Consider the following 24285-nt stretch of genomic DNA (forward strand, 5'->3'; position numbering starts at 1 on the left):
TGCCACAAACCAAGGAATATAAGCAGCCCCTAGAAGGTGGAAAGAGAAGGAAATTGAGTCCCCGCACCCCACCCCGCCCCAGGCCCCCAAAGAGGACTGCAGCCCTGCCCACACCTTGATTTTAGATCTGTCAGGTCTGCGCCAGACTTCTGACCTCCCGAGCTGTAAGATAATGCATTTGTGTTAAGTCACTAAGCTCATGGTAATCTGTTTTGGCAGAAATAGGAAACAAATACAACATTGATTTCAGTCTACAACCCAGACAGCTCCCAAAAGCGGGAAGGTTGTTGAAGTGTTTATGGGCAGCCACAAAAATCCAAGAGAAATCCCAGATGGAGGCTGTTCTTCCAGACATATCCTGGAGAGCTTGAAATGGCCAGGGTCTTGGACAAAAGACCCAAGGGTTTTTGTTCTGCTCTGGACATGGGTGGTCAATGAACAGACTTTGCTAACAAGTGAACTGAAGAAAACATTTATTTTTATTTTATGAACATTACAATGCTCAGATGGCTTCATACAAAGGCAAGAGTGCTAAATTCATGAAATACATTTGTCTTTTATTTCTAGGTAGGTGTAACAGGCTACATCTGACAGCAGCCTGGTTTTGAAGTACTGCCTTTAAAACTTGTTCTCTTTCCAGCATGCCTCTCATTCTCTCAACCTGCCACTCTCAAAAATGTATTTCTCTGTTGCATCTTGTCCTACATGTTAAAACTGCAGCATCTAAGTAAGACCCAAGGTAGATCCAAAGGGTTTTTGAGTATCAGCACAAAATGGTTAGCAATAGAACTCGGGGGGGAGAACAATCATGAACAGGAAGCTTTTTAAAAGGGATTTAAATTCTAATATTCATAACTTCACAGCATCAAAGATATCTTTCTAAAACTCCTTACCAATAGATGACTCACTTCACACAAATACATTCTCAGATAACCTGTCTTTGTTTTTGGGCAATAAAATCCTTGCCGAGCTTTCTCATCACATCCCCATGACCTATCCCTTCAGTCTCCCTCTTGACTATTCCGTAATTCTCCTTCACATACTTCGCAAATGGTCTCACATGGGGCTCAATGGGGGTTCCATCTTTCCGAGTCAACGGCAGCATAACCAGAGAGCCCTCGCACTTGGCACAGGTGAAGCGGTCGGTGTTCAATGACTTGCTGTAGCGGCCAATCCTAATGAGGAAAGAAACACCACACAGCAAACAAATCAGTCACTGTACCTCCGCATCTTCTCGGAGCTGCTGGCCTTGGGCCCAAAGCCAGACTTTTTCTGTGGGATCTCAGAAAGCGGGGTACCAGGCAGCGGCCGTGGCCGGGCCAGCTCAAAGTGGAAGAGAAAGGAGAAAGAAGACGTGGAAAGGAGTAGAGAAGTTTCACTCCTCAAGTCAGATAGCCATGTACTTCCTGATGAAATCATCGAAGAGCCACATGGAAGCCACAATAAAAACAGAATTGGAAAAAGTCTGAGAAGGGTCTTACCTGAATTTGCACTGAGTACACTCATAATGAATCTTGTAGTTAATCTCATAGTTATGGCAACGGGTGACCTTGGGTAGCTCTGGGTGCACCATATTCGATTTTCGGGCATAATACTTCCACGCATCACCGTGAGAATCACGGATGCCATCGAGCAGCCAAGAAGCTGCATGGCATATCTCATGGATCAAAGTATCCCGGAGTCGGTCTTAGAAGAGGAATGAAAAGAAACCATGAGCCTTAAACCAATTCCCTTCTGGTCTGTTTCCCAACCACCCCTAGACCTCTACCCCATCAGACAGATAAGCATATGGGGGCAGGCAGGAGTGTTATCTCCCCAGGATTCTGAAAGTGAAATTTCTACCTACTTCAACCGGATTTTGTTAATGGCAGAGAGCCTCAGGTGAGCAAGTGTTTTTGGAAAAGCTCCAATGTACTCTTTTTGTGGCACACTGCTAGAAACACAACCAGCTGAGACCCAGTCACCGCCCTCCAGGAGCGTAAGTGGGGTTTGGTCAGGAGAAGCTCAGTGGAGAAGTTGGGATCTGAGCTGGGCCCTTAACAATTGACTGGACTGGCAAAATGATCAAAGACTTTCTAGGTGTGGTAGGAAAGGTGAGCCAAGTTTGGGGTCAGGAAAGCGTGTGGTCCATTTTGAAAGGCAGTGTGAAGAAAGCCTGGTTGGAGCACAGGTGGAGTAGAAAGAGACAGACTGGCCAAACGGAGGGGGGCAAAGCACAATGGCCTCGAAAGCCACACTCCAGGCACTGGCAAGCCCAAGGTTTCCGAGCAGGAAACTGCATGGAGCAGAGAGAAAGGTGAGGTGATAAGGGTCCGTAGCTGAGCAGAAGCAAAAACACAGAAGGAATGAGAATAATAGGAGGGTCATTATGAACAACCAGTGAGTGGCTAGATACAGGGGACCTTGAACCTCAGTTACTGGGAGGGTGGAGATGCTGCCGCTGGCAATGGGAAACTGCAGAGAGAAAGTTAGGCTGGTAGAAATATGGACAAACTGGACTCTCGGTGGTGGTGACACATCCAATAATAATGTCCTCTAAGCAACACACAGTAGGCCTGTCCACCCAGGAGTGACAGGGAAAGCTGTGACACAGGCAGCCAGAGAACACCAGCACCCAAGAGTAACCTCCCAGGCACCGTGTCGGATAGAAGCACGGTGGGGGAGCTGCCCTGCTCCTGCCATCACCTGCAGAGTCGCAGACTTTCAGAGAAATCTGAATCTTAGCATAACGCTCCCTCTTCGGGTGTCGAATCTCGCCAGTGGTGCATAAACCAGCAGTTCTCAGCATCTTTTTATTCCAGCCGATGTCAATTTTCTCCGGCAGCTGAGAACAGAAAGCAAACAAGAGCGAATCAGAAAGCAGTTCTAAGCAGACCAGAAAACATCAACTCTAGAGTTTTGCAAATCTAACATTCTGGGGAGAATAAAACCTAAGCTGCAGCCCACATGAAGCCAAGGTTGTTGCAAGCACATGAATGCAGGATTTGTGCTCCCTTGTATGGAGACAAAAATCAGGGGCAGCCAAAGAGAGAAGGACACCTGCTGGGCTAGGAGATGGAGTCCATGCATGAGACCCATGAGGCAAAACTAAAAATACAACTCAGAACACTTAAGGTTCAGGACTTCCCTGGGGGTCCAGTGGTTAAGAATCTGCCTTCCAATGCAGGGGACATGGGTTCGATCCCTGGTCAGGGAACGAAGATCCCAACATGCTGCAGGGCAACTAAGCCCGCAAGCCACCACTAAAGAGCCCAAGTACAGCAACTACAGAGCCTGCGTTCTCTGGAGCCTGCGAGCCACAACTAGAGAGAAGCCTGTACACCACAACGAAAGATCCGGTGTGCTGCCCCAATGCAGCTGAAAGTAAATTATAAAAAAAATTTTTTTTTTTAAAAAAGAACACTTAGAAAAAAAGAGAGAGAGAACACTTAAGGTTCCACTCATCAGAGTCATCTGATGTAACACCGCTGTCATCAGGAAGGGCACCAAAGGCTGGGGGACCTTTAGAAAGATCTAAGAACTTTCCCTGCAGAAAATTTTGTCACCAGAGACAATTAAGTCTGAAAAACCTAATGACCACAGATCTCTCTGCCTCCAGATTCTCTCCGATCCAGTCCACACCCCCATGCTACTGCAATAACCACTTCTTTCAGCAGCCACTCCATGTTACATCCCATCCCTGGGCAGTGGTGCCTAGTGATTTCAATTTAAATTCCTCCAACCTGATTCCCAAGGCCCTCCATTAACAAGCCCTACACTAGTTAACGTGTATTGCTCATTCTGTCATAGGCCCTGTTCTAGGCACTTCAGGGGCAGTCACTTACCCAGGCCTAACAGTAATTCTGTGAAGTAGGTGGTGGGAGGTACTAGTACTACTCCCCTTTTACAGATGAGCAAACAGGGGTTCAGTAAGTTGCCCAAGGTCCCATAGCTCTTTCCCAGTATCCTTCAACACAAACCCTCTCTTCCAGATAGTCAAGCCTCAACATTTGCCCTCTCCCCCACCACTGCTGTTCTCTCCCCTTACCATCCTTCAAGACCCAGAAGAAGTCTCACTCCCTCCAGGCAATCCTATTTCCTGACCGCTCAGGTTCTCAGTGATTTCTCCCTCTGCTGATCACCTGTGGTAGTAACAGCCTGGACCATATACTATAACCCACAAAACATTCTCTGTTTCTTTCACATATGCATGTCTCAACTCCCCACCCCATATAAACTGACACTTCTCAAGGGCAGGAAATATAGTTAGTACATCTGCACACCTCCCAGCAACCAAGAGACCTGGGCAAACAGCAGGTGCTCAATAAGTGCTTATTCATTGAGTCTACCTTTCTATCACAGACAGAGCTGTTAAACAGAGCGTAGATTTTCTGAATCAGTTCATCCTTATTTTGCTTGAAATTCTTTCCAGAATACTGCTCTGAGTTCTCAATGTCACGCAAGAAACATCCAGGTATTTTGCATTCAGAATTCCTGCAAAGGTAAATTCAACTGAGTTTTGTAGAGCAAAATAAATCAATAGAAGAAATGCATACATACAGGTCATGTCAACAGGGACTTAGAGAAGACTTGCTGGTCCCTCTTTCTTCCAGCTCCTGCTACGAGGGCATCTCCTATAAGGTTCCTTTCATAGCCTTTATCTCTTCACTCCCTGCACACTGTCAGAGAGGTGAAGCCCATGGTTCCAACCTCAACAGGAGTGACCCCACACCCGGATCTGCAGTCTCCATCTCTCTCTAAGATCTGTGTTTACAATTGCCCTGTGTTTACAACTGCCCAATGCAAATTTCCAGCTGACTAACCTGAGTATGTCTTCAGCTAAATGTGTTTAATTGTTCAACTTCTATTAAAACAGGCTGAAAACCTCAGAGACATTCTAAAATTCATTTTTATTTCCTCACCCCATATTCAACTAGGCACAAAGACCACTATCTCCTTTGCATCGTCTCTTCCAGCCAGCCCCTCCTTCCACCCTGCTGTCACCACCCTAGGCCAAGTTCCTGTCCTCCCCTCTATGCCTTGCTACTACACCATCCCGCTATGTTCCTTACCTCCAGGCTCCTTTTCTTCTAATCCAACCACACACACACACACACACAAACACACATACACATACACACACACACACACACACACACACACACACACCCCTCCAGATTAATTTTCCTAGGCCATGTTCCAATGATGTCCCTCCCTGGCTTTTCACTGACTGTCTGGCCTAATATTTAAGACCCACGTCAACCTGGTTCCAACCTCTATTTCCAGCTACCATTTCCACTCTGGCCAAAGTGGGCAACTTAAATGTTCCCTGGACATGAACTGGGATTTCCCACAGTCCACTCATGCCTTGGCACAACCTATTTGTCCACGGCCTAGAATGGCCACACCTCCAGCTCTACTGAGACCCACCCAGGGTGCAGCACTCATCACTTGCCAAGAACTTTCTTTTGCATCATCATATTTAATCTTCACAACTACTCTCCAAAGAAGCTGCTACTATTCTCACCATCTCCACTTTGCACATGATGAAACTTAAGTTCAGAGCTTAAATAACTTACCAAAAATTCTGACCCAAATCTCATGGTCTTTCCATTAGATCACTACTGCTGCCCCATGTTTCAAGGCCTAACTCAAATACACAAAGAATTGTGCTGAGCCCATAAAAAACATACTTGTAATAACTATTTATTGAAACTGAAGCATTTTTATCTTGGCTGGAACAATCCACAAGTCCAAAGAGATGAGCCCACAGCTGAAAAGATAAACCAGCAGCAAACACAGGGACGTGTTTCTGACCTAACAGAACTCCTGAGATGGAGATTTTGCCAAGACACTCGTTAACCCTTAAGAAACAAAATAAAACTCTATGTGATATATATGGAATCTGAAGAAATGGTACTGATGAACCCAGTGACAGACAAGAGTGGAGATACAGAAGTAGAGAATGGACTTGAGGACACGGGGCTGGGGTGGGGGGCAAAGGAGAAGCTGGGATGAAGTGAGAGAGTAGCATAGACATAGATACACTACCAACTGTAAAATAGATAGCTAGTGGGAAGTTGCTGTGTAACAAAAGGAGATCAACTTGATGATGGGAGATGCCTTAAGAGGGCCAGGACAGGGAGGAGGGGAGGGAGTCGCGGGAGGGAGGGGATATGGGGATATATGTATAAATACAGCTGATTCAGTTTGGTGTACCTCAAAAACTGGTACAAGAGTGTAAAGCAAATATATTCCAATAAAGAGCTTAAAAAAAATAAAATAAAATGCAAAAAACAAAAACAAAAAAAAAACTATGTGAGGTGCCCAGGGTGCAGACAGGGGGAAAGTACCAGGGAAGACAGAGGCAGCTAAAGTAAGGGTCTTTCACCCCAAAGCCTGATACGAGTGACTAACATTTCTGCTTCCAATTATTTAGTCCTGAAAGCAAATTTGCATCAGAAAAGGTGGCAGATAAAAACCTAAACCATCTGCAGACCTCAGCAGAGAGCATGACCCCTGCATGTGTCTGTGCTCACATCAAGCAGCTTGTGGCTTAGCAAGCCTTCACTTCAATGGTGATGCTACTTGACTGCAGGCTGAGCATCTCCACATCAGAGGAACCAACAAGACCCCAGATGCGTACATCAGACGCCATGACCCACAAGCAGCCTGCACAGGAACAGTGCTGAGCACAACAGGAAGCCTACAGACTGAAACAAGAAGCAGCAGGGCAACAGTGAGGAGTACAAAAAGGTCAGTCTCCTTCAGATGAGGCAGAGGACAAGGACACAAAGGAGCAGCTTCTTCCTTCATTTGTCACACTCTCTAGCAAAGCAACCTGGGACCTACCCAAGACACACGTCCCTAGAGACAAAGCAGCTTAAATACGAATCTAGGAATCGAGAGAAGAAGCTTTGCTGAAAGGGGGCCCATCTAAGAAAGGACACACCAAACGGAAGAGAAATGCAGAAACAGAGAGCCTCTCTGCTCAAGTCCAAGTTTTCTCTGTTGTCCCTGCGCCTAACACATCATTCTTCTTCTCCCCTTAATATGCATTTATTGCCCCAAAATACAGGTAAAAAAAGAAACATACAGTACTTCAAATATATCCCTTCTTTTGTAAGATAATTCAGATGTAAGTATAAATTACTCCTGAATGTAAGTAAAAACAAAGAAAAGTATGCCCACTATATCGTATTTTTAAGAGAAAAAGTGAGAAGTTCCTGGAATCTAAGTGAGAAAATGCGTTAATTTTTTTTTTTTTTTGCTTCCTTTGAGCATGAACATGTCTTTGGTCTAAATGACTCGCTGTTTTCAGTATCAATATAATATATAACATATAGCTTAATAAAGATAAAGGGACTACAAGCAATCTATTTCTCCTTAACGTTTAAGCTTTAAAAATTCACAAGAACATAGACAAGCAGTAAGAATAAGGGTTCATGTAAAATAGATAACCAACAAGGACCTACTGTATATCACAGGAAACTATACTTAATAATATGTAATAACCTATAAGGGAAAAGAATCTGAAAAAGAATATATATATATATATATATATACACACACACACATATATGTATATACTGAATCATTGTGCTGTACACCTGAAACTTACATACTGTAAATCAACTATACTTCAATAAAAAAAAATTTAAAGAATAAGAAAAAAATTTTAAAGCATAATGAAGGAAGAAGCTGCTCCTTTGTGTCATTTTAAAGAATCCAAAACACTAGAAAACCCTGGAAGACCATCTTGACTGCCTCCCCTGAATTCCAATGGATGGGAACACATCTGTTCTGCCTTCTCACCATTCCCACTGCCTTAGCTTTTAGTTCAGCGCAAACTGGTGGCTACGAGGCTATATCTAGCCTGAAAAAAATGATCTTGTTTGGCTGCACATCATCGTTTAATCTGAGTTGAAGGACAAAGGAAACCTCAGAGGCCAGAGCTGCTGTGGGGGCAAAAGGGCTCCAGTCTGCCCAGAATTGCTGGGATCTGTGAGGAGCACCCACGCCGGCTCTATTAGGGGAGAGGGAGGAGGGGGGCACTGCGGCTCCTCCCCCCTCCCCCTTCCTCTCCTCCTCCTGCTACTTCTGCCCTCCCAATTCAGGGATGTAAAACTTGTGCCTCCCCCACACCAGACTTCTTCATCCCCTTGAAGATCCCCCCCCACACCCAATGAAAGACTTCACGCATGACAACTATGCAGTCAATTCCTGTGCCGTGGACTGTGAGCACTACATACATACCCAGGCTTGCATTTTTCAAATTTTGCTGCACTGGGTTTCTTCTTTGAAGGCCCACGCTTCTTTCTTCCATTAACAGCTGAAAAGATAATAGTTCGTTTGTATCCTGAAAATCGGTACCAACCAGCAACTCACAGAAAGGTAAACCCAGCAGAAGCCCCCACAACCAAGCCCAGAGCAGCACATACAAACGAAAAGCTTCTCTCTGAAGTATGCATCCTCTATTAGTCAGCATGAAAGATTTTACCTACGCAAGCCATAGAGCTGCCAGCAGAGTAAGCAGGACAGGATTCTGTTCTAGGCACTGAGGACTATTATGAGGCTACATGAATATGCCGCTGGAGGCTAGATGGTGGAGGTGACTGAGGTGCATGCAGTATTAAGGAATGGTGTGGCCAGCTCATGCACTCGTCCTGAGGAAAGTGGCTCCCATCCCAGGCGGCACCTTTATCCAATATGCAAGCCAAATCCTTCCCCCTTTGTCTAGCACCCATACTGCCAGTTGTTCTAGCCAGAAATTCACATATCAGGAGTTAGTGCCCTTCATTCATTTATACAAAAAAACATTAAATATCTATTATGTGCCAAGTACCAGGCTAGACTCTGGAAGAGACTAAAGGATGAGTGAGAGCCCTCCCATCAAGAGGCTCACCATCAGGACTTCCCTGGTGGTCCAGTGGTTAAGACTCCATGCTTCCACTGCAGGGGGCATGGGTTCAATCCCTGGTCAGGGAACTAAGATCCCGCATGCCGTGTGGTGTGGCCAAGAAAAAAAAGAAGGGTCACCATCTACTGGGGGGACAGATTCAGAAACATACTCAACATAGCTGTGTAAATACTTTACTAGTGACAGGGTCGAGGAACTTTAGGAACCTGGGAGGGAGGAGCACCTCAAACTGATGGCTTCGTACAGCAAGTGGCAGTTGGGCTGGACCCTAAGAAAAATAGGATATCCTCAGGACAAAAAAGCGCAGGGATAAAGCACTGTCAATGGATGGAATGGCAGATACTAAGACACGCGAGCATGAGGATGGCACGGGCTTTCCTCCTCCTTCCCCAGAAAGAGCCTTTTCACTGGGATGGCTGCCTCCCTTGGCCACTATAAAGCTGCTGAAACATAGCAGAGGGTTAGCAGGCAGAAGAAGCAGACTTGACAAGGCACACATATGCAGAAGAAAGGGCACCTAACGGGAAAGTCACATTGGCTTACCAGGCGTCACAGGTATATGTTTGGTTTTACTTTTTCTTTTCATTTGTTGCCCCACCACACGTACAGGCTCTTCATCAGTTGACAGCTTTTCATCTGCACTCTCTAGCTTAGCCTTAGGATCAGTATTGGTTGGTTGGCAGAGATTTTCCACAAGATCCTGCTTACCAGCATCAGGAGATGCTTCACATTGAGAGAGAGCAGATTCATCCCCCTTTTTCTCATCTGAGGGAATTTGGCCCTCATCACATGAATCATCTTCTATTATCACAGGACCCTCCAGATCGCTACTATCATCATCAATGACAATTATCGGAGGCTCCGGACGTGGCGGCTCCTCCGTATCAGACACTTCCACAATTTCCACTGAAATTCAAGAGACACGATCACATATCAACACAGTCCCTGCAACCCGTACCCCCCAACTCAACTGCAGATTACTGAGCGCAAACTCAAGCCAGGAATTGTGATATAATGAATCCTAGTTAAGAGTCAGTTATTTTCGACTGTTTTCCCTCTATTACTTCGTTTTTGTTTTTGTTTTTTTTACTGAGAAGAGTTACAGATAAAATAGCAATCCATACCCAGAGGTAATTTTCAAATCACATTCTCTGAGTAGCACCATGTAGGTGCTCAGGGGTTCCCACAGGTCTGAAACTTGTATATTTTCACTGGGCCAGCGCAAAATAAGAGAAATTAGTATAATAAAGTGTTTTTTCCCCTATCAAGCCCGGTTTCTATAACTCAAAGGACTGTCCATTTTGAGATTATGCCCTGATAACTTTTGGTGCTCTTTACTTTATGAAATTATGGTGATAGATGGTAGTTGGAGTTTACTTCCATCATTAGACAAATTAAAAATTGGCAATTCTATGTTAGCCACCAGAATTTCTTTTTTTAACTAGTCCATAAGTCCGAAGCTCTCAGAACCACTGATGCGATCGGCCTTGGGAACACTGGGACTATCCCTGCCTTTACTGAGGATCCAGTCCTTCATCCGGATACAAGGGGCAACATGTCTAAGACTCAAGCTCTCTGCAGCCTGCTGTGAGTTCGACTTCTAGGTTTCTATGATTCTGGGTGTAAAAAATAAAAACCACAGCATGGGCAAGTTGTGAAAATATATTTATGGTGCAAAAACTCTTTATTCTAAAATTGCAGATTTGGGATAATATATTTTGAGTTTCATCTATAATTGAAATTAATTACCAAAAGACCTCAGATATGCAATAAGGAAAGAGAAAGCATAGAAGATTTAAAGATTTCCCACCTGAAGTTGAAATTCTAAAAAGTAGGGACACGAACTCATTTACAAAACAGAAACAGACTCACAGACCTAGGGAACAAACTTCTGGTTACCAAAAGGGAAGGGGGGGCAAATTAGAAGTTTGGGATTAACAGATACACTATTATACATAAAATAAACAACAAGGACCTACTGTGTAGCACAGAGAACTATATTTGATGTCTTATAATAAACTATAACTGAAAATAATAAAAAACATTGTGTGTATAATATCTGTGTGTATAATCTTATCACTTTGCTGTGAAACTAACACACCGGAAACTAACACAATATTGTAAATCAACTCTACTTCAATAAAATATAAATAAATAAATAAAAAGTAGGGACACGCTGCTTACAATCTATAAAAAATGACTCTGTGCATTGACAAAGGTTAGAAGTGAGGTTGGAAGTATGTGTTTAAGCTCCTTGAGCCTTTTTTTCCGTAAAACTGCCTAAATTCATTACCATAACAAAAGAAATAGCATGGGGAGAACAGTAAAGAAACACAAAGACACTCCTGTTGGAGCATTCTTCGTCCCACTACCGGGATGGATGCCACCGGTCAGACAGGTAAAAGCAGCCTTCGTTAAAAGTTCATCGAGGTGGGGGGAGTCAAAGGAGGGAGGGAATACGGGGATATGTATATAAAAACAGATGATTGAACCTGGTCTACCCCCCCAAAAAAAATAAATAAATATATATATATATCCTATAATAAACCATAATGGAAAAGAAAAAAAAAAAAAAGTTCATCCTCTTTGGGAGGGGGCGGGGGGTGAAGGGGAAGCTGAGACGAAGCGAGAGAGTAGCACAGACATATATATACTACCAACTGTAAAGTAGATAGCCAGTGGGAAGTTGTTGTATAACAAAGGGAGTTCAACTCGAGGATGGAAGATGCCTTAGAGGACTGGGACGGGGCGGGTGGGGGGGACTCGAGGGAGGGTGGGGGGGGAATCGAGGGAGGGAGGGAATACGGGGATATGTGTATAAAAACAGATGACTGAACTTGGTGTACCCCCCCAAAAATAATAAATAAATAAAATTTAAAAAAAAAAGTTCATCCTCAAAAGACTACGGATCTTCTGATACAAGGAGTTAGCAACTGGTGACCTATGGTGATAAATTGGCCTCTGGCTTGTCACTCAGGCCCCTACTTTAAAGCTACCTCCCTCAGGGCTACCTCTGCATTACACTAGCTTGTCATGTTACACCCCCTACTCTACACCTGGACCTCTGTCCTGCTCAGGCAATCCACTCAGAGCTAGAGAGGAGGGAAAAAAGAAATTAGAGGGGTCAGGTGGTAAAACAGTAGGAGATGAGGGCTCCAAGCCACTTCTCCTTTCCCTGCTCTGATATCCCAGGTTAACTAGGAGAGTCTGGCCAATGGTATCTCTAAGGTAGTTATCAAAGAAGTAGCCAGTATTTTTAAGGGTGCTAGTACTTTAAGTAGGTGCCTGTATATCATGCCCTATACCAGGTGCTAAGCAAACAGAGATCAGAAAAATACTATCCCAAAGGCTTAAGAAGCTCCTGGTCTTCCTATGTCTCACACCCACTGAGCAGGTTCTGAACCGCGAGTAAAACTCTGCACCTCCGGAAAGGTGACGAGGGCCTCTGAACACAAAGAGGTGAGGACCTGCTATGGGAAACAGGCTCTAAGAAAAACAGGACTCTAGAAAATATAAAGGGGGTAGCAAAAGGCAAAGACAAACAGCTAGACAGAGAAACAAGCATTCCTCTGAGAAGTCACTGCCAGTTGGCCCGCGAGCCTCACACATCTGAGTCTCCATCAGGCTGGAAAAAATGAGCCCCTGTCTCTTACACCTCCTTCCTCCCCTCTGTTATCCGCACACAAAGAGAAAGAGGAAAAGAGTGGAAGGCGGAGGAGCAGGGCAACCCTCACGCAACTCAGGCTGAGTTCCTGACTTCCTTCCCTCTGCTCCCTCAATGTAATGCTGGGGAGCTAAGAACTCTACTGAGGGCGATGCCTGAGGTCTAAGGCAGCAAGAACAGTTGCTGCTGGGTTAGGAAACTGCCCACGGGGTGTGGGGAACCCGGTCACATCCGCATCCAGCACATAGGAGGTAAAAACAGTGGCACTCACTACGAAATGATTCAAAATAGAACATTTGCTGACTTTCATCCTGAGATGGCTGAGCATGGCGAGGCTGCGCCTCACAGCTACTCCTCTAAGTTAGTAGTATACTTGCCGTTGCTACTTGTTCCAGTCTTAGCTTTCTTTTTCTTAGGGAGGTATTCATCATCAGAGTCTGAGTCGATCACCACGTAGCTGAATGATGAGACAGGGAAAAACAAAAGAGAAGCATGAATGCAACATTCTTCTTTTCCTGGCATTTTCTACCTTTTCTCCAATTAGCATAATCACTTAAATGATTTGCTGGTTTCCCATAGTAACTCTGTTCCCCTTCTCTGGAACTACTCAATCGTCATTCCTGATTTTCCATCTTCCTACCAAACCTTTCCATCTGTCTCAATCCTTTCAAAAGCAGGAATCTGTCAAGTACTGAGAGTCAAGTGGGCTGTCAGAGGGTATGTGTTCAAACAGTTTTGGTGCAGGGGCAGTGGGGGGTGGAATTGATTAAGGAAAAGTCTAGTTAATTACCATTTCTCTTTATCCACATTGAGATCTCCCTGCCACAGATGCAGGGAGGCAGCCTCAGGAGGGAGGTTTCTCCTGGGCACCATTCTTTGCAGCTTGAAGCCAGCACCACCCTCTTGAATTGACAGACTGCTCTGATAGGAGTCCAGCTCAGCAGTATCCCTGTGCCACCCAGGATGACGGTGGTGAGCATACCTCTGAGACCATCGTTCTCAGCTGGTCCAGGTATTTGGGTCAGAGTCCAGAAGGCTGAAATTCTCCACCTTCTGTATTTCCCAAACAGTGTACGATAACTACTGAGCCCACGCACCACAACTACTGAAGCCTGCGAGCCTAGAGCCTGTACTCTTCAACAAGAGAAGCCACCACAGTGAGAAGCCTGTGCACCGCAACAAAGGGTAGCCCCCACTCGCCACAACTAGAGAAAGCCCGCGCACAGCAACGAAGACCCAATGCAGCCAAAAATAAATAAATAATTAATAAATAAATCTTTAAAAAGTATAAATAACAAAACTGATCATTTCCAATAGATAGCTTTATACAATCAATTATTTGGTTCTAGAATTTCAGCTGACTGCAACTGCTGACCTTAAATCACTCTCACACATTGGTATCAGGCTTGGTGGCTTGAATGTTGCAGAAATAATCAACAGAGGGACTTCCCTGGTGGTCCAGGGGTAAAGAATTGCCTTCCAATGCAGGGGGCTCAGGTTTGATCCCTGGTCAGGGAACTAAGATCCCACATGCCACGGGGCAACTAAGCCCGTGTGCCACAGCTACTGAGCACGTGCACCTCAACCAGAGAGCCTATGTGCTGCAACACTACAGAGCCCATGTGCTCTGGAGCCTGTGCACCACAACTAGAGGAAACCCTCACGTCACAACTAGAGAGAAGCCTGTGCACTGCAACAAAGAGCCTGTGTGCCACATCGAAAGATTCCGCATGCCACAACTGAGACCCGATGCAGCCAAAAATAATAATAATAAAATTAAAAATAAAAATAATCAACACAGATAAATCAGAACAAGCTAGAAAAACATTTTCCCAATTGACAGCACTATTTCTTTTTTTTTTAAGAACTTTTATTGAGATACAGTTGACATACAATAAACTGCATATATTTAAAGTGTACAATTTGATAGTTTTTTCTTATTAGTAATGTATCTATGGCAATCCCAATCTCCCAATTCATTCCCCCCCAACCCTCCCCGCTTTCCCCACTTGGTGTCCATGTGTTTGTTCTCTACATCTGTGTTTCTATTTCTGCCTTGCAAACCGGTTGATTTGTACCATTTTTCTATATTTCGCATATGTGTGTTAAGACAGCACTATTTCTTTTGCCTTGGTTTGGGGAACAGGAATGACCAATTCATATTTCTACAGGAATTCAAGAAGTTGATGTGGAAACCACAGTTATTTCATATTTATTCCAGTAACTTTTTTAGCACTTCCTATAGTTTGGACCTGGGCAACACCCCTTCATCTGGCAAAAGGCTCCTAAATAGGAAAATTAGTAGACAATGCTGACAGTTAGGTTAAGGCTGGATCACAGAGGACTTTAATTACTGGGCTTACCAGTCTGATTTCCTTATGATAAGCAATTTGAATAGAGAATTAATGTGATCAAAGCAGCGTCTCAGGAGATTAATCTGAAAGTAGGATACAGACTGGATCAGAGGAGGAAGTGGATCAGGGTGAGGAGGCCACTTAAAAAGCTCTTGCACATGTAGAGAACAAACATATGGACACCAAGTGGGGAAAGCGGGGGGGTTGGGGGGGAATGAATTGGGAGATTGGGATTGCCATATATACATTATTAATAAGAAAAAAATTATCAAATTGTACACTTTAAATATATGCAGTTTATTGTATGTCAATTGTATCTCAATAAAAGTTCTTAAAGAAAAAAACAAACAAAAAAAACCAAAGCAAACAAACAAAGCTCTTGCAGGACTTCCCTGGTGGTGCAGTGGTTAAGAATCCGCTTGCCAATGCAGGGGACACGGGTTCGATCCCTGGTCCGGGAAGATTCCACATGCCACAGAGCAACTAAGGCCATGTGTCACAACTACTAAGCCTGCGTGCTGCAACTACTGAAGCCCATGCTCCACAACAAGAGAAGCCGCCACACTAAGTCCGCACACTGCAACGAGGAGTAGCCCCCGCTCACCCCAACTAGAAGAAAGCCTGCACAGCAGCAACGAAGACCCAATGCATCCAATAAATAAATAAATAAATTTATTTTAAAAAAGAAAGCTCAAAAAATAAATAAAAATAAATAAAAATAAAAAAGAAAGCTCTTGGGGCTTCCTAGGTGGCGCAGTGGTTAAGAATCTGCCTGCCAATGCAGAGGTCACGGGTTCGATCCCAGCTCCAGGAAGATCCCACATGCCACAGAGCAACTAAGCCCGTGTGCCAAAAAAAAAAAAAAAAAAGAAAGCTCTTGTACGAATACAAGAGTAAAAACTGATAAAGGCCTTAGTAGTGTAGACTGGAAGTTAAGCGATGGTTCAGAGAGATGTTTTGAAAAAGAAGCTGACCAATTAAATAATGGGCCAGGGATAAGGAATCTAATATTTTGAACCCAGTTGTGAGATCAAACACCCATTATGACCCTGAACATAGGATTCACAGAGAAAATGTGATGTTTATTCTTAAACCATCTTACAGAGAACATCGTTCCTTAAAAAAGTCAAATTTCACTAGTTCTACTCACCTGATGTTCCCTTTCTTCTCGTTCACTGCAGCCACCGCTGAATCAGAGAAAGAAAGAGGTCATCAGAAAGCATCTGAAGCATGATTAAATCTGGTTACCCATGTCTTTAACTCCCTAAAACCGAAGTCCATAAATTAGAGTTGATTAAAATTTATGGTGGACTCTTACATCTCCCATGGGAGATAAGAAATAAAAGTAAGGAGACCTAGAATGAAAAAAGTATAGGAAGCAAATTAGAATGAAAAAAGTATAGGAAGCAAATTGGAAAAGAAGCACAGAGAACTTCCTCCGCTCCTCACAATAGGGAAATAAACTTCGTTTTGCCAATCTAGAAAGAGCCCTAGAGGAGACAAACCTAGGACAGCTTACATCAAATGTCCCAAATCACTTTTTAGTCATCTCTATGAAGACATGGCTAAATTATGCTTTAAATTGTAAATTACTGCTTTGAGGGGACTCTACTTACAGGCATCAGGTTCTTCATCACTGCTTGAGTCCACAATAATAATGGAACTGCAAAATAAAATATCATCATAAGCAACCAAATGTCAAGGATCTCAAATGAAAAGAACCATGAATCAGAGTTTCTGAAATGCAAAAAGGCTTTAAGGGCTTATGAAATGAAGATCACGATAGGGGAGGAGAAGAAAAATTAGAAGCCACAAGCTGCTCAGTCTCTACTGCACAAAGACAGGGGAGGAATGTTAGTTGAGTATCATTAGCTATCAGTGAGAAGCTTGTTTTCTGCCAAGTGGTATATTTCTATTTAAAGATATGAAAGTGAATTCTGAGAAAGGGATCACAGGGGAAAGGACTTGAGGATGCAGAGATTACAGTTAAAAATCAAAAGGGCAAAGGAGCAAGGGGGACACCTGCTGGAGTTTTGCTGCTTGAAGAGGGTCTACTGATCGGGACTGCTACCTGGATAAATGGACAAATGCTGAAGTCCATTTCTTGAGGAGCAAACAGAGCATGATTTCAAAGCTGCAGCTGCTCCCTGCAGTGAACCATGGTGTTGGGCTGCTTGCTTCTCCGCCTCACAATTTGCCAGAGGCCCTAGCACTCATTCTAACCCCGCCAGCGGCAGGCTACTTAGCCTGTTGTTATAGCTTCGCAGTACAGTTGACCCTCCGTATCCGCAGGTTCTGCATTTGCTGATTCTATCAACCTCAGATGGAAAACATTCAAAAACAAAAACAAAAACAAAAACAAACAAAAAAAAAACAAAACGAAACATGACATCAAGTTCCCAAAAGCAAAACTTAAATTTGCTGGGGCTTCCCTGGTGGCACAGTGGTTAAGAATCCACCTGCCAATGCAGGGGACACAGGTTCGAGCCCTGGTCCATGAAGATCCCATATGCCTCGGAGCAACTAAGCCTGTGTGCCACAACTACTGAGCCTGCACTCTAGAGCCCCGTGAGTAGTTGTGGCACTGAGCCCACGCACCACAACTACTGAAGCCCAAGAGCCTAGAGCCCGTGCTCTGCAACAAGAGAAGCCACCGCAATAAGAAGCCCGCGCACTGCAATGAAGAGTAGCCCCTGCTTGCCGCAACTACAGAAAGCCCAAGTGCAGCAATTAAGACCCAATGCAGCCAACAAAAAAAAGAAAACTTTTTAAAAAACTTAAATTTGCTGCGTGATGGCAACTATTTATGGAGCATTTACATTGTATTAAGTATCATAAGTCATCTACAGATGATTTAAAGTATACAGGAGGATGTGCATAGGTTATATGCAATTACTACACCATTTTATATAAGAGACTTGAGCATCTGAGGATTTTGGTGTCCTGGAGCCAATCCCCCATGGATACTGAGGGACAACTCTACTATCTGAGGTGATACCAAAGCACATTCCAACTGGGGATCCTTTAGCTCACCAGATAGCAGCTGACCAGACATCCCATCATCAGCCATTCATGATGATTTGGAGAGACTCAAAATCCAGCTCAGAAAAGTCATACTGCAATAAGCATCACTTCCATGCTGGAGCCAGGCTCCAGCTCTAGGACCTACCCATAGGTAATTACCCATAGGTAATCTTAGCATGAATTATTGTGACATAGAGTTAACAGAGGAAACCAAAGTGCTGAAGAAAGTGGGCATTAATAGCTATAAGGTCTTAAATGTGTTTATATGATTTTACATACTTATAAGATTCTGCATAATACTTATAAGGTTTTACATATAAAAAGTTAGCCTTAACCACTTCTTGTGGACTTTTATTTTGGCCTTGAGTTTGATTACTGGACTGATTATATACCTTTCATATACATTCTTTCAAGACATGCTGGCTCACCCCCTCGTTTAAGTTTCCTATTCATTTATTGATCTCTGTACACTGGACTTATTCAGTAGTAGGCTTCAAGTCATTTTTTTTTAATCAAGAAAGAAATCTCTTGGTTTCCTAGGTATGAGTCAAAACGTAACCTTGGTTACATGAAACCTATTATCAATATATAGCACTATATATAAACTGAAATGTGGTTCACATTTCATCTATCTTTTTACATACTTCTGTGTTACACACACACACACACTTTTTTTTAAGAGGTCAGGCAAAAGGAATCAGGGATCAGAAACATTACACAAAAGGTTACGCAACAGAGAGTCCCACTCTAATCCCTAAAGAGAAAATATAGAATTCCAGGTTGGCTAGTAACCAATAGGAAAAGTGAAAAGGTCCAAGGACAGTGCTAAGGAAGAAATAGGTGGTCTAAAAGAAGGCAGATTTTAGATACCCTCTTCAAGTAAAATTTACGACCAGGAATACGAGTCCCTAGAAAGTGTTTCAAGACTTATGTCACTGTTATTAGAAAATATACGCGCCTAGGAAAAGCCAGTTGGCTTAACCAGAACTCTGTCATGAAAGGACTAAGAAATCATATTAGAAGACTTTGAAGACACATCAAACAAAAGCCCTCAAAAACTTTTAAGTACCCAAAGATCTCCCCTTTAAAACTGAAGCCATAAACCATATAGATTATGTATGCTTTCATATGACTACAGAAAAAGACATAGAAGCACCAACACCAATTTATTCATAATTATTACCTCAAAAGAATGGGAGGGTGGGTATGTGTGAGGGTGGACTTTCACTCTTTACTTCAGATGCTTCTGTATTATTTTTAGCATGGGCCTGTATTCTCCTGCTAATTTTTGAAACTTAATAAATATGGAATAATTAAATATGAGGAGTACATCTGTGGTTCATTCATTCACTAATTCAGCATTTATTGAATATCTACAATAGCAAGCCCACTAGGTGATCCATTTGCTTTTCTGACAATTATTTTAAACTGAGTCTAACAGGGTAATTTTTAACATCAGGATTTCTGCATGACTATCTTGTGGTAGTTGTAACAAAACAAAGAATCTTGGGCTAAAAAAAGACTACTCAGTGGGCACCAGAGAATACTAATTAGGCTTTGACTGCTCAAAGAAAACCAGTCCCCTACTCCTTGCATTATATACCTCAGTAGCACTTCTGCCTTCAAACTGCCAAAACCTCCTTCATTCTGTTAATGACCTTGTCATAAATCACTGGGAAAATAGAGGCAATCAGACAGGACTCCCTCATCCTCCCATCAACAAATCTACAGGCCTATCTGTAACTACACCCAACTCTCTGCCTTAACAAGGAACGCAGTGTCCCCTCCACTATCTAAGGCCACACCCTCCCTTATTCCTTGGATCTCATCCCCCTATAGCCTTCTCAAGGAATTTATTCCTGCCATCTTCCATGCTGTGCTGCATTACTGTGCCCTCTCTCCTGGATCATTTACTCTGCTATCCCTAGACCCCATATCCTCCAATTTTATATTTCTAGCCTTGAACTCTCCACTGAATTCCACCTATCTATGTGACATCTTGGACATTTACTATTTAAAATGTAACATGGCCAAACAAATTTTTGTATTTTCTCCCTCCATCCTGTTCCTTTACAGTCTTACCTATCTCAGTCAATGTCACCACCATCCAACCAGCAATGTAAACCAAAAATTTAGGAGTCATTCTTGATTTTGCTCTCTCTCACCTCTCACATTCAATCCCTCAGCAAGACCTGCCGGCTCTACTTGTAGAGTATATTTCATCTAACCTAATACATTATTATATGTACCTTTAAGAGAGGAAAACACTACCAAATGATGACATGCTATCAAATGTATGATGCACCCTAATCTCAGAAATGTTAAAATGTGGGTCAAGTCTCTGAACTGATAATGTATCCTATACTCATCCAAACCTCTCCAACTTCACTATCACCACCCTACTCCAAACAACCATCACTTCTCACCTAGATTTCTGTAAATCAAACTCTTGGGTCTCAGTTGTAAAAGAACCATTTATCTCATAGGGCTATCGTGAAAATTAAACAAGATCCTACAGGATCATGTACTTCTCCCCCACCATGGCATTTATCACGCTATACTGTCATTGCCTGTTTACATGCTTCTATCTTCCATTCCAGACAGTAAGCTATGCAAAGATTTGGAAGTGTATCTGTTTCATACTGTTCAGTACAAAGTCAATATTCAATAAATATTTGTTGAATAAATGAATGAATCTCAAAAAGTGGTTGCCAGGATTCATTTCATTATTTTCCACCCTCCCACCCACACCACCAGAACCTCGTTTTCAAATGAATTTTTGCCTATTAGATCTAAGTAATATTTTTATCCACTTAAAAAATAATTATATATATATGCCCATCTATGTAACAGTCTGAGGTACAGAGTCAGCCCAAAGTAAAACCAAACAACTAACAATATTGTCTGCATTAATGAAAATATAGTGGCCAGATCCTGAGACGCAATGGTCCTGACATGCAGCAAGGGCAGGTGGAGAGACTAGCAGGTCATTGTCCAACCTCAAGGGCAATCTCCAAGCAGAAGTCCAGCACCTGCAGCTTCAGGAATTCAGGTTTCTCAATTCTTCACCAAATGCTAGAGGAGTGACTCCTGTTAACCAAGTTTGCAAGGGGCTGACTTATAAAGCAGAATATACCTGCTTGCTTCTCAGGAGAACTAATGCCAACCAAGTGCCCTGGGCACTCCCTATTTGGGGCAAGTGACTGACAGTCAGGGAGAGAGCTCAGACTTCACCTTGGGCATTTTTGATCACACACACATTACTTTCTTTAGTTGAATGCCGCAACTAGCATCTTTGTGCATTTAATTACTTTTATAAATTGGATTTTCCCAGGATCGATTTCTAGAAGTCAAATTACTCAATCAAAAGTATGACTAATTTTATAGTTCTTGGTACACTTCCTTAATTGTTTCCAAAGGGTTGTACCAGTTTACAATGTCAGGAATATTACTATCATAGGACTAAGTATTTTAAATTTGCTAATGTAAGAGGTAAATAATTTTTTAATTAGCATGTCTTTTTATTACCTCTTAAGATGTATGTTTTCCAAATGTTTGTGTGCTGCATTCTTTTGCTAATCCTCCCCATTTTAATGACTATCATGAAATGTTTACCAGATAGTTTTGTGACTGATAAAACACACTGAAAAGAGGAGTAAAGAAAAGGAACATTTTGTCCCTGTTCTTCCAACAGTCCCACTCCCCAGAGATAAACAGCGTTTCTTATTTATTCTTCTAGAAAGTTCTCAAGCATAAGCACATACCAGCACAAGCCACGTGCACAAAGCTTTTTTTCTTATAAATAGTTTTATGCTATACGGATTGTTCTGCAGCTTGCAGTTTTTGACTTTATATATCTTAGTATTTCCACTATCCGCACATATAGCTCTTATCACTTTTTTTTGGATGAACCATAATTTATTCAAGTACACCCTTAGGACATTTAAACGTCTTCCAAATTTGTGCTAACACAAACAATGCTACAGTGAACATCTTTGTATGGACTTCTCTGTGCACTAGTAATTAATCATACATCCTTCATCCACAGAACTGAACAAAGACCAAAACAACCTGTGTATGTCTGTATATGATCCAAAGAGCATGAGTTACAGGGAGAAGGGACATGGGAGAAGGGGGAAAGGAGTCAAGAGAAAATAAGAGTGAACTACAAAAAGAACATGTATGATACAACCATATTTTTGCACTTATGTATATATGAGTATATATATACAGAAATTAAATAAGATTGTTCTAAAAATGAAAGAAAAAGTCCTAGTAGTGGAATTACTGGGTCAAAGGGCATGGGCACTTAAAATTTTGATACTGCCAGATTGCCCTCCAAAAAGGTTGCACCAATTTATAGTTCCACCACGACTGTATGAAATCTCCCTACAAATTTGCCAACACTGGGCATTATCAAAAATCTTTTTAATCTTTGCCAATCTGATATAAGAAAAATGGTACCTCATTTAAAATTCTTTCCTTTCTTTAAATATAAGTAATAAAATTAAAAGTTGAACAAATTTTAATGTCTATGGGCCATTTGTATTTTTTTCCCTGAGAACCACCTTCTAAAACTTTTGTCCATTTTCTGTTTGTTCACCTTTTAATTGCTGTTTTTATTTATTTTTTGGCCATGCCGCACGGATTGCAGGATCTCAGTTCCCCAATCAGGGACTGAACTCCGGCCACGGCAGTAAAAGCCTGGAATCCTAACCACTAGGCCATCAGAGAACTTCCTAATTGTTGCTTTTAAAAGTTCTTTGTAGATTGAGGAAGATAGCCTTTTCTCATAAGTAACACAAATATTTTTCCAGTTTGTTGTCACCTTTATGCTTTTGTTAGGTATCAAATTTACAAAGACCTTCCCCATTCCAAAATTATTGAAAACAAAATCCAGCTATATTTTCTAGCATTTTTAATGGTTTCATTTTTTTATTTTTAAATATTTTATCCATACGTAATTTATTTTGGTATATGGAGTGATGAGGTAAGAATCCAATTCTTATTATTTTCCAAGTGGTCAACCAATTAACTTCAAATTATTTGTCAATGAATCCTTTCCCCACGGATCTGAAATGTCATTTTTTTCATCACGAACTAAATTTCCATATGTCTTTAGCTCTATTTCCAGGCTCTCTATTCTATAGTTTCTACTCTCTCCCATACCATACACTTATCTGTATGCTTATCTTACCTGTGAAGGAGGAAAACAGAGCAGTGTTCCAGGAGAATGAAGACTTAGAGATGAGAACTATCTTAAAATACCTATCCCAGAGAAGAAAAACACCTCACCTGTGTACCACTACAGGGCAGTAATGGGGTGGGAGTAACAAAAGGACAGATTTGACGTTCACCAGAATGAAGAACTTTCTAGAAATTACACATATTCAGCAATGCATTGTGCTGGTTCATGAAGTTGTATACTCCCGGCCACTAAAAGAGCTGTTATCTAGAGGATTCATGCATTGAACAGGAGGCTGGACTCCCACGATTCTAAGACCTCTTTCCACAATTCTCATTTTATGACTAACCAAATTATACACTCGGTACACTCTAAATGACATAAACATATACTTTTTGAGAAAGTCGTTTTGCCAACAGAGTAAGACTAAGCTAAGAAAAAACAGAATTTTTCAAATCTCACCAATCATCATCCTGAATCTTCGAAGGGCCAGCCTTCACCTCGGACATGTCTGCGTCTGTAGTCAGGACAAGAATATAATTTTTAAAGGAAACCAGAACCAATTAGATGTTTCTACATTCTGCATTTATCTTTGAGCAGGTTCTTCACCCTAACTTAAAGCCAAAACTTTGCTCTATGAAATAAGTATTTAAATTTGTTTATTGTCGACCTTTCTCCCACCTTGCCCCACCAAGGTTCTTTGTAGGTGGGTTAGAAAGCCCAAAGCCCATGGTGGCCCCTGATGTTAAGTCACCTCAACCGCCACGTGTTATACAGGTGTATGAGGAAGAGAAGCATCCGTTTATCAGCCCCTCAGATCATTTTTCTCCCCATTGTTAACGCTTTAGCATGTACTACTCGGTCCCTGGCCCAATGCTCTTTTGCCCCCAAATGTATTTCCACCCCCACCCCCACACCACCACCCGCCGTCCCCTCTCCCCACATCTTCATTACCCCTACTTCCACCTAATGCCCCAAGGAAGACTTCCATCAGGCTTTCACCACCCCCCCCACCTCCCAGCGCCCCCAGCCAGCCTTGCATCAATCAGGCCTCGACTCCTCCACTGCCCCCTCCCACGCCTGCCTCTTGCCCCTAGCTAATCATGTATCAACCCCCGCTCCCGCCCTCCCCCCTCAACGCACGCGGACACCACGAACC

General features: G+C 42.6%; 1 protein-coding gene across 1 annotated transcript; it reads right to left on the reverse strand.

The window, feature by feature from the left end:
* Positions 1–507: 507 nt before the first annotated feature.
* Positions 508–23635, reverse strand: GCNA (germ cell nuclear acidic peptidase). Its single transcript, XM_057717634.1, has 10 exons — positions 23589–23635; positions 16534–16580; positions 16068–16104; positions 12941–13020; positions 9443–9805; positions 8236–8311; positions 4329–4473; positions 2686–2824; positions 1482–1686; positions 508–1175 (listed from the first exon to the last, which is right to left on the reverse strand). Exons 1-10 carry the CDS (start codon positions 23633–23635, stop codon positions 926–928), a joined length of 1389 nt encoding a protein of 462 aa, XP_057573617.1. The 3' UTR covers positions 508–925.
* Between the last annotated feature and the right edge of the window lie 650 nt (positions 23636–24285).

Source organism: Hippopotamus amphibius, chromosome X, assembly GCF_030028045.1.
Source record: "Hippopotamus amphibius kiboko isolate mHipAmp2 chromosome X, mHipAmp2.hap2, whole genome shotgun sequence".
In the NCBI taxonomy this organism is placed as follows: domain Eukaryota; kingdom Metazoa; phylum Chordata; class Mammalia; order Artiodactyla; family Hippopotamidae; genus Hippopotamus; species Hippopotamus amphibius.

Coding starts and splice junctions, on each gene's coding strand:
- GCNA (XM_057717634.1), bottom strand. CDS start 23,635: ATGTCCGAGGTGAAGGCTGGCCCTTCGAAGATTCAGGATGATGATTG. Junction 16,581..23,588: donor AAGATTCAGGATGATGATTG/GTGAGATTTGAA, acceptor TTTATTTTGCAG/TTCCATTATTATTGTGGACT. Junction 16,105..16,533: donor TGATGAAGAACCTGATGCCT/GTAAGTAGAGTC, acceptor TCTCTGATTCAG/CGGTGGCTGCAGTGAACGAG.